This window comes from Lissotriton vulgaris, chromosome 6 (genome assembly GCF_964263255.1).
Source record: "Lissotriton vulgaris chromosome 6, aLisVul1.2, whole genome shotgun sequence".
Classification (NCBI taxonomy): Eukaryota; Metazoa; Chordata; class Amphibia; order Caudata; family Salamandridae; genus Lissotriton; species Lissotriton vulgaris.
This window is the reverse complement of record NC_141694.1, coordinates 224875176-224885464: the sequence shown is the minus strand read 5'-3', so window position 1 is coordinate 224885464 and position 10289 is coordinate 224875176. Positions and strand designations below refer to the sequence as shown.

Sequence of the window (10289 nt, the reverse complement as noted above, 5' to 3'; positions counted from 1 at the left end):
AGGCATTGATGTTTCTGTGTTTGGTGCTCATTCGGCTCGGGGGGCCAATGCCTCTAAGGCTTTTTCTTTGGGTGTCACTTTATGCGACATTATGAAAGCTGCTGACTGGTCATCGGATTCTGTATTTAAGACCTTTTACTTTAAGCCTGTTGCTACTGTTGCTTCTGTTGTGGTGGAGGAGCTTTGAACAAGCATAATCGGAGCCTCCTGTCCTGAAATAGAATTCAAAATTTGCAAACATTCGTGACAAGAATTTTCAATTCTATTAAGGACTAGGAGGCGAGGATTATCCCACCCATTGTATATGCATTTGCTATATCATATATTGTTACTGTGCAATGATTCATGGATCTTATTCCTACTGTACTGTGGTGATTGCTTTGTTTTTCTCTACCCACCCTTTATTTGCTCATGATTACACGGAATGTGTATTACGGCTTTGTGTCTCTTTTCAGGCTCTGATCCCAAGTGACGCTCCTCCGGCTCCGTCCTTGTGTGAGGTGTGCTGCAAATTTCTTCTCCTCGTTGGCCTGCTTTTGTTCCTGTGGCTTTGGGAGGTTCCTTCGCCCCCTCGTCCGGATGTTGGCTCTTCTGGATGATGTCCTTACTGGATTTCTGATGTTCAAGTTGTTCTTCCTAATGGATTTTGGACAAAGAAAGAGGAAGTGGTTACCTCTATGACTGTTTATATACCATTGGTGTACTCTATAGTTACCCAGGGTTTATGGGTAATGTAGTTTTTTGTTTCTTTACTGTTCTGTGATTGGCTGCTGTGTTTCAGTAAAGAAATTGAGTCTAAGCATAATCCTCACCTCCTAGTCCTTAATAGAATTGAAAATTCTTGTCACGAATGTTTGCAAATTTTGAATTGTGCCTCAGCTCAACATCCTTTTATTCTGAGCAAATTACTCCCCCCATGATTTAAAAAAAAAAGTGTAATGTAATCTGGTGCTAACGTAAAGCGCTCCAATACCCTTGGCCATGTTTGCGCTAAATAAAATTGAAAAAAAGTAATAACTTGAAACAGAACAAATAAATGACAAAAAAAGATCTGCTCTGAATGAATGACAAAAGAAGATCTGCTCTGAATCTTTAAAAAAGTAAACTACTGCTGACAAATACATTTCATATTGCAACAAGGGACAATTGCTGTCATGTCTTTTAAACAAAACGTCAGTAAATCATAATACAGAATCAGTGAACATGTATCAACCTATTCATATGAGATGCGGGCACGCCCATTCTGTTTGCTCTGGGAGGTGAGTTGAGGCTGAGGCAAGCTGAACAGGAAGCAACCAAGCCTTTTCATAAGAGGGTGAACTAAAAGAACCGTCTGAGCTTGAAACGAGAGAAATATCAGCCTTGAACTTTGAAGCAAACCAACAAGTAATGTTTGTCGATAAATTATTGTACGGTAAGTGTCAAATTAATCTCCGTAGTCTGCAGCATCCTTTTATAGCTACAAAAATGGCTCCCCTTTTTGGCAAAATTGAAATGGTTTATTCTGCTTTGCATGCAGGAAGGGCATAGTATCCCAAAGTGAAACTTCTTCCAGATGCACATCTGACAGGCGAAGCGTTCACGGACGTCTGAGTAAAACGAGAAGGCGAGATGGGAGGTAAGACTTTCTACTTTGGAGAAGGTGATATGCAATATCAGGTGTTCTATTGAATGCAACAACACATGCCAAATACGGACTTCCCCGTTCTTGTAAAACACACGTTGTTTCGTCGGTGAACACTCACTGGCTTTACTACTGACCGTGTGCGAACTTTTTCACTGTACATATTTTAGTAAGGAGTGGCATTTTCAAAAGTTTAATTTAAGGCACTTAATGCTAATTAATGTTTTAACATTTTGGTTAGGTCACAAGTACGTTCTAACGACACTGTTTCGTTGTTTAGTCCGTTTGCCTTCCTAGTTTGGATTAATCGCGATACTGTGATTTATACTTGTTAAACTGCCAAAGATATATTGGAATAAAAAACAAAAGCAAAAAGATAATGTAGTCATTGGGATTCCAGGCGAGGGGAGTATGGACCTCGTGGTGTTGTGCTCTATGACCCGGTACCGCCCCTTCTGTGCGAGTCTGGTCTCCGCAACTTTAAATTAAAGCATCTGCCCAGCATGCCTGTTATGTGCTCGGAATCGGAACCTTCTCTTTTATTAAATAATTTTTTTAATGTTTCTAAATACATACACATACAGATCTAATAACAAGGTATAAAAGCAATTCATTTAATTCAATTATACCTAAAATCGTTACATTAAATTACATTGATATTCCCCTTCAACAATTCATATGATCGATCATTGCTCCCATACATAAATACCTAGTTTGCGTTCCCTTGACCGTTTGATAGCATAGAGACTGTATTCTAAATTGAAAATATGATAAAACCGGCAGTGGTGGCCTTAAGCATGTGCAAGCTGTGCACCTGCACAGGGCCACCAAACCCCAGGGGCCACCACGCCAATATATATCCTTAATATAATAATCCTCTGAGGATGGATACATATTTGCGTGGCGGCCCCTGGCAGGGATTTGGCGACCTCCAGTTCTGTTCCACTTCTAAACACCCTGACCCCTCCCCCCTTCACTGGCCTCCGCGCTCCGCCCCGCCCGAGCCCCTCTTCCGGGGCCCCCTACCTACGCTCCCTGCCCAGGGCCACCATGAGCCTAGAGCCGCCCCTGAAACCGGGCTCGCCACATTTCAAAAGATGGTACTTCAGGTTGGAGCCAAGAAGACGCTACACACAGCCGTGCTACTGCCGTAGCAATAAAAAGCAGGTAGCGAAATGTATACGTAGGTTTCCCTTGCTCAAGATCCTCACCGACCCCTAGCAGCATCATGGAGGCCGAGATCTTGACAACCACCCCGAGATCTCCGTCAGAAACTTCTCTATATGTTCCATATATGGGGCGACTTTAGAGAGACATAAAAAATGTAAAGACTGTCAGCGTTGTCCATACCGCATCGGAAACATTTGCCATCGTTCTCCCTCCCCCATTTCATCATCTTAGCAGGCGTGTGATGTAGATTAAATATGGTTTTATAAAAGTGGGCTTTAAGATTCGCTGACAAGCAGATTTCCCCAGCAATAGCAATCGCCTTGACCATAGAAACACCAGGCTCTCCCACTTTGAGTGCCCATTTACAATTGTGTTTATCCAAATCATCCCTCCTTGAATCTAACAGGATATTATACAGAAGCGCTATCTTTCCCTGACTCCTAAGAGCTTCAACTAGTTTAAGAGATCCGTTGTTATGGATGGTACCTCCGCTGTGCAAACATAGAAACCTGTTTCAGGAAAACACTGAAGACATGGCTTTTTAGCAATAACTAGGTCTGGCCCCAGCTCTCGAAACTACCGTGCATACGTTACTTTCTACTAGAGCGCCGGGACACCTCTGTCTTTGAGGTAGCTGTTTGCGCTATATAAACTTCAGAATTATTATTATTGTTTACTCAAAAAATCATGTATTTGTAAACATTTTAAAAACTGTTTTTTATGGAGGAGAAATGTATTAGCTAAGTCTGCAAAGGATACATAAAGTTCCACAGCCTCATAGAAATCCCCGATTTGGGTGATACCATTATGTCTCCAGCTACTGGCCACTTGGTTCTGGAAAATTGATGGTAATATACCTACGGCGGTGGTAGGGGTATAGAAAGTTAATCCCTGAATTTGTAGATTCTTTTGTACCATACTCCAAACCTTAAAGGCTGCCCCCAAGACTTTAAAGCACATTCTTTTGTAGTAACTCCTATCCAGATTTTTGAACAGGCAGTTCATGACCTCTTCACTTAACAGCATCTGATAAATTGAGTCAGCCTCAACAGCATTACTTACACTTTCTCCAGTTAACATTATCCACATATTTGATAAGAGACACAAATAATAATAAATTGTGAAGTCGACAACCGACCAGTGCCCCCCCCCCCCTCCCTAGAAAGAGTCCTGAAATGCAAAGCCCTTCAAGGTTTCCCTGGAGCCCATAAGAATTTGGAACAGAGTGCATGCAGATGTTGTAGCTGGCCACGGGATACCTCTAAGGGTACAGATCTAAAAAAAATAACACCTTAGGGAGTATATTCATTTTAAGGATATTGGCTCTGTCTACCAACGATAGATGTAAACACTCCCATCTTTCTAATGATTGCTTTACCATGGTGGTAATATCCCCCAAGTTAACGTCCACCAGATCTTTCAAACTTTCTCGGATCTTAACTCCAAGATACGTGACCTCCTTGACCACTCTCGGATCGCTAGCCATAATATCCTTCGTACAGAGGATCTGGGTCTTACAGATATTCATCGTATACCCCGAGACTGCGCCATACGCATATACTAGCTGTTCATCTTCAGATATAGCAGTGACAGGATCCGGTATTGTAATGGCGATATCGTCGGCATATGCAAAAACGCAGAAATTATATTCCAGAGCGCAAAAGGGTTTAATCTGGGTGCTGCTTTCTAACATTCTTAGAAATGGATTAATGTATAGGGCAAACAGTAGGGGGGAGCATGGACACCCCTGCCGTGTGCCTCTTGAAATTTTAATAGGGTCTTATACGAGCCCCATAGAGCAGATCCTAGCTATAGGTGAGCGATAAAGTACTCTTATAGCCCCGATAAACCCCTGACCAAGCCCCATCTGCTGCATAACCCCCCAAAGGAAGTCCTATGCTACGCATGATTTTATTGGATGCCTTCTCGGCATCCAATAAAATCAATCCTTGGTTCCTAGATTTCGCATGAGCGATATCGAAAAGCATCATGATTCTGTTAATATGATTCACGGTCCCCCTATCAGGGATAAAGCCATGTTGTTTTGGGGAGATCAAGGGAAAAATAACTTTTGCCAGCAGATTCGTTAACATTTTGGCGTAGATCTTCCAATCGCAGTTGACATGAGAAATTGGGCGATATGACCATGGGTGGTCCGGTGGCTTATCTTTTTTCCTAAATATAACAATAGTGGCGTCGTCCCACGATTGTGGTGCCCTCCCTCTCTGGGCTGCTTTGAAGATGGCCAACAAGCCTATTTTGATGTCTTGAAAGAAGGCCCTATAGACCTCCGAGGGCAGCTTATCGGGGTCCGCTGCCTTACCAATCGCAATACTATTTATGGCTAGCTCTAGCTCTTCCACAGTAATAGGGCCCCCCAATATCTCTACCTCCTCCTGACCGACCTGATCCATTAATTGTTGTATCCTAGAGTAAGCAAAATGCAGCTCTGGCTCTTTTCCCAGATAGAGATCTTCGTAGAATTTATGGAAAATCCCAAGAATTTCTTGGGGATCATGCACTGTATCGCCAGACAGATTTTTCATACCAGCTATTCTATGAGCAGCTTCATTAGAGCGTAACCTGTTAGCCAGGCAGGGTCCTACTGCTTCGCCATACTCATAACATTCCTTTTTGTATACCAAATATTTACTGCAATATCCTTACTCCAGGATAGGTTGATGTTAGCCTTATATCTAGCGAAATTGGTTGGGAGTTCGGCAATATTATTCTTATCCAATATCCCCTGCGCTAGATTTCCTTCTGCAGTCTTAAGTTTGGTATACAATTCCAGCATTAGGCATTTACCTTTCTTTTGCTGATACAATCCATAACTCAAGATCTCCATCCAAAAAGGCAAGCCTTAAAAGTATCCCACAGAACCCCAACGGAAGTTGAATGTTGATTGTCTTGAAAGAAACCCTTGATTCAGCTCTTAAAATAATCTACAAAAGTGTCATCAAGAAGGAGTTTCCTATTGAAAGTAAAAGTTTGTGGGTTTATACAGGAACCTAATGCAGGAATGTCCAAGACTACTGGTGCATGATCTGATGTAATTCTTGGGAAGACTCGAATTTTGACATCTTTAAATAATAAAGGTGAAGCAAAAAAATTATCAAGGCGGACCAATTTTGTTGGGAATAGAATGTGAAACCAGGATTGTCCATGCAGAGATGATCCAGGGCTCGACAAATGTACTCGACCGCTCTTAAATGCGAGTCAATTTCTTCAAGGGCGAGCCAGTTTCCAGGCCTACTTGACCGGCCTGGCGAGTGATATCTGCCGCTGCAATGCCAGGTGCCAATTTGTGGGTCGAGTGCAATTGATTTTAGGTCAAGTAGAAAAGTCTACTTACTCGATCTGCAGGTCAAGTAAGATTTTATTAGATTTGTCGAGCCGTGTGATCCTAGACATCGACCAACCCGTGGTCCGTCAGTAAATGAAAAAGCGCCTTAAAAACCCTTGGTTTCCTACCCTTAGAATTTTGTGGACCCGGGTGAAGTTCCTTATTAATCAAATTAATGTTAAAGTCCCCACATAGCACCAGGGGGGTTGGCCAAAGTGTGAGCTCCACATTTAGCTGTTCCAGAACCATAGCTTCATCAAGATTGGAGCCATAGACAGTAGAACGCGTGAATTTTTTCTCCCCGTCACACATTCCACGATAAGCCTACTCCTAAATTTATCAGCTGATACACGTCATGAGGTTTGTATAGCAGGTTTGGCTAACACTGCCCCCCCCCGAGTCTTTGAAGATTGTGAAGACGCCGCTAAGAGCACAAAGCCCATTTCAGATCAAATTTCCCGCTTTCCCCATGGTACATGAGTTTCTTGTAAACAGATCAAGTCTGTTTGAATCACACGGAGTTCCGCAGCTACCCTTTGTCTCTTATTATAGCTATTTAGGCCGCATACATTTAGGGAGCATATTCGCAGTCCTGATCTAGCCATTAGAGAAATAGGGGGACAAACCAATGCTCATTTATCTAAACAATAACGTCGGATCTGTTAGGTGGAAGACTTTACCAATACTGTGGATTATTTTCCTTATTTTACCCCACCATGGCCAACCACCCCCGACCTCCCCCAACCCCTGCCCCCCCCCGAGAACCCCCAAACCCTACTCCTACCCTTCAACAAGGCTTTGGGACCCATGGTCCCTGGGAGGACACGCTCCTACCACCCAGGTGCTCACCCCCACAACACACCCCTCACCCAATAAACCAATCATGGCAATATAAAGAGAAAGTTAGTATTCACAGAATTCTGAAACCATATACATATTGCCAATGTCAATTAACCTATTTGGATTACCCAATCAAGTATGGGGTGAGATAGTACTAGAGTTAGAGAAAGGAAGAGAAAAACTAGGGCACAAAATGAATGGAATAAATGGGAAACAGGAATAGTCACACAACTACATCTTAAATCGAACCCTGGCATTGATTTTAACTATAGTGACCAAGTTAGACATCTTTTATAAAGATTGCAAGAATTCTTTCGCAAGTATCTCAGAGGAGAAGAATCGGGTTTGGTCTTTGACAGTAACTTTAAGTATTAGCTGGGTTTAGTAGAAAGACTTGAGCTCCTTTGGCCTGAAATTGTGCGATAAGCTGGCGTAAGTGCCACAGTTAGATGGCAAAAGTCAGGCCTAACAAAGAACTCCAGTCTGTTCCCTGACCATTTTTTATCAGGACGTGCCAAGGAATACACATCTTCCTGAGCCAAAAAGCTGTTGAAAGATATCAAAATTGCTCTGGGTCTGTCTAAAGCTTGACCAGATCTAGGACAAAGGTTGAATGGAAAGCGACGTGCTCTTTCTACTTCTCTCGCCCAATCCTATGTATCCAGCTCAGGATAGGCTTCTGTGAACAAGTCAATAATTAATTGACGAAGGTCTTGTCCTTCCACTCCCTCTGGAATTTGCAAGACTCTAAGATTGTTCCTACGGGAGCGATTTTCTATGTCGGCTAATTTCTAGTGCATATCGTCTTTTAGAGAGCGTAGAGAATCAGTCAGTAACTTCTGAGTGACTAGTTCATCTTCAAGACATGAGATTCTTGCTTCAGCTTCATTAAATCTTATTGTGAACTCTGTACAAGCTTAAGCAATGCGCGCACAGAGTTCTGTAATTTGCGACACGACCCCTGGACTCTCTGATTCTCTATTTGCGCCTCCTCTCTATGGGTGACCAAAGTCTGATAAATCAAAGCTAGTGATATATCCTCGGATGGGTTGGTTGGCATATCAGTGGCCAAGTTGGGGGTACCGCATGAATTACTAGAGAGACTCCCTTCGCCATTTGCAACCTCACCCAATTCACTAACAAGGGTGGCTCCATGTATAGATGTTGAACCCATGTTGGAATTGCCAACGACACTGAGATTACGATCTTTCTCTCTCCCCAGCTGTTCTGAAATAAGGTCTGTAGTTCTCTCGGACCCCGTCGCTACATCAGGAGATATGTCCTGGGAGATTTGAGGAGTCTGGGAATCTTTACCTTTTATCTTTCACTTTGCCAGCAGAGAATAGGATCGGTATGGTGCGCTTACCCGCATTCATCAATGTTTTTACTCCCTTTGCAACCGACTCCTTACTCTGCGTTTTAGAACCAGTTACTGTGGTTGCCGAGTTCTTTGGACAAGTACCGGTGATATCTGCGTGTGGGTAAGTCCTCCCTCTCCCCACCTTGGGAGGCATTGCTAGCGCGATCTGGCCCGACCCTCTGCGGCCACCGTAGCGTGTAGATGTCGACAGAGGAGACCAGCACTAGCTCCGGCATTAGCTCCAGAGACAGCAGCGATGCAGGCTGCATAGCCTTGCCAAGATTGCAGCAGCTGCGACAATCTGCATGCTGCGCCAGTAAGTTATTCCTTCGTCTCCACTCTCTCAGACAGGCAGTTTACTGTAGCCAGTGTGGGAGTTTGAGCAGCTGGGAGCAGCCAGCTCACGCGTCCAAAGCTACGGACGCCATCTTGCCTCAGAACCGGATCCTTCTCCATTGGTAAACCTCAGGCACTCTACTCATCCGGCCACCGGCCACATAGTTCGTAATCTGCTATTTAGCCAGCAATTGGGTAAATAGTAGGAAAACTTTAATGTAGGCACGTGTTTGCACAAGGATCAGCATTTCACCCTGCACTTGTAATCAGGGCCAATGTATTTTGACGCTGCTGATTAAATTGCAGGAAATTAATACCACATACTTAAAATATCTGGTATTGTTGGTAAATAGTAGCCAACACAAAGAGATGATGGACAGAGCGCTGAAACTTTTCAGAAACTCACTCCCAGTCATAGATCTTGGTTGAATCCATCATCATTCTTTAGCTCACTTCGCCACCCCAGTTCAGACCCAGCCATATGCAAATCAGTCTTGACCCTGTCCCTCACGGGAACAGTCCCCCCGAACTGCCTAGTCAGATCTTCCCTAGCAGCAAACAAGCATCCTAGGACAGGTTTCGGGGTAACACCTGTCTTCAGCAGGGCCTTACTGGCTGTAGGAGGAACCAGGCGTTTCCCCGGTGGACTAGAAGGGTGGGCGGGGGGCCTGTTTTAGACCGGTGGGGGCCGTTTTTGTTGTTGGGGGCCAGTATTGCAGAAGTGCTTCAAAATTGCAGCACTTACAGAGGGAAGGGGGAATGTTACCTGATATCCTTGGATCATGTACGTGCTACATAAAACTCACAAAAATAAAGGAAATAAAATAAACTTGCACTTAGGGAGGAAGAGGGGGTGCATTACATGCTCCGACACTGCCAAAGAATGGGTTCAGTTGGAGGCTGGGCAGGATTTTCTGGTTAAATCGTGTCTTATGTTTCTTTAACCAGAAAATTTAGCAGCCCTGCCAAGTACCATGCATCAGATGTTAGACTAATGCATTTCAGTGTGGTGGTCTGCCTCACGGCACTGAAATACAAAGTCACGCATAATAGTGCCTCCTCGGCTGTCAAGCCGGAGCACTTGTAGCACCACTGACAGAAAGCTGGCTAGCAGTGAGCGGTCTGTGCTGCTTGCAGCAGGCTTGGGGGCTGGCTCAGGTCGCTCTGGACTGACTTAGGCGCAAACAATGTTACAAAATTCTCACAAGAGGCATCAGATTCACTGACATCACAACTCGAGACAATGATGTTTTGTTCAATAAGCGGGTCCGGCCGTCTGCGGCATGAGCGCGTGGCAGACAGTTAAGTTTAACAGTATAGCCCACTGGCCGCTGTTTGCACCTCGCGTGGTGCCGCGCGGTTGTAATGATGTGACAACCCAACTCAGACCCCGGCTGTAGTGATGATGCCTCAGCTCTCAGCTGCACCGCACTCCAGCAACCTGGACCTCAGCCGCTGCAGCTGGCAGGCTTGTACCGTCTCATTGCACTGCTTCCTACAGACTACTAGTTAAAGATAACTTTTGAACCCTCCTGAGGCACAGCCGGGAGTAGCAAGGAAAACTGAGCATAACTTTGTTTTAAAACTGAAAATTTTCACTTTGCTTTTAAAAT

The 10289-nt window shown here is 44.2% G+C and overlaps 1 protein-coding gene across 2 annotated transcripts in view; it reads left to right on the top strand.

Annotated features, from left to right (window-relative positions):
• Nucleotides 1-1190: 1190 nt before the first annotated feature.
• The window catches only part of TP53I3 (tumor protein p53 inducible protein 3), a 121982-nt gene continuing 112883 nt past the window's right edge, over nt 1191-10289 (top strand). The window contains exons 1-2 of one of the 2 annotated variants that reach the window (XM_086926269.1): nt 1191-1414; nt 1520-1618. Coding sequence is in view for 1 of the 2 variants with exons in the window: in XM_086926270.1 (XP_086782396.1) it covers nt 1612-1618 (7 nt within the window). In the remaining variant the exon portion in view is untranslated. The remainder of the gene's footprint in view (nt 1415-1519; nt 1619-10289) is intronic. The other variant, XM_086926270.1, reaches the window with a different exon arrangement.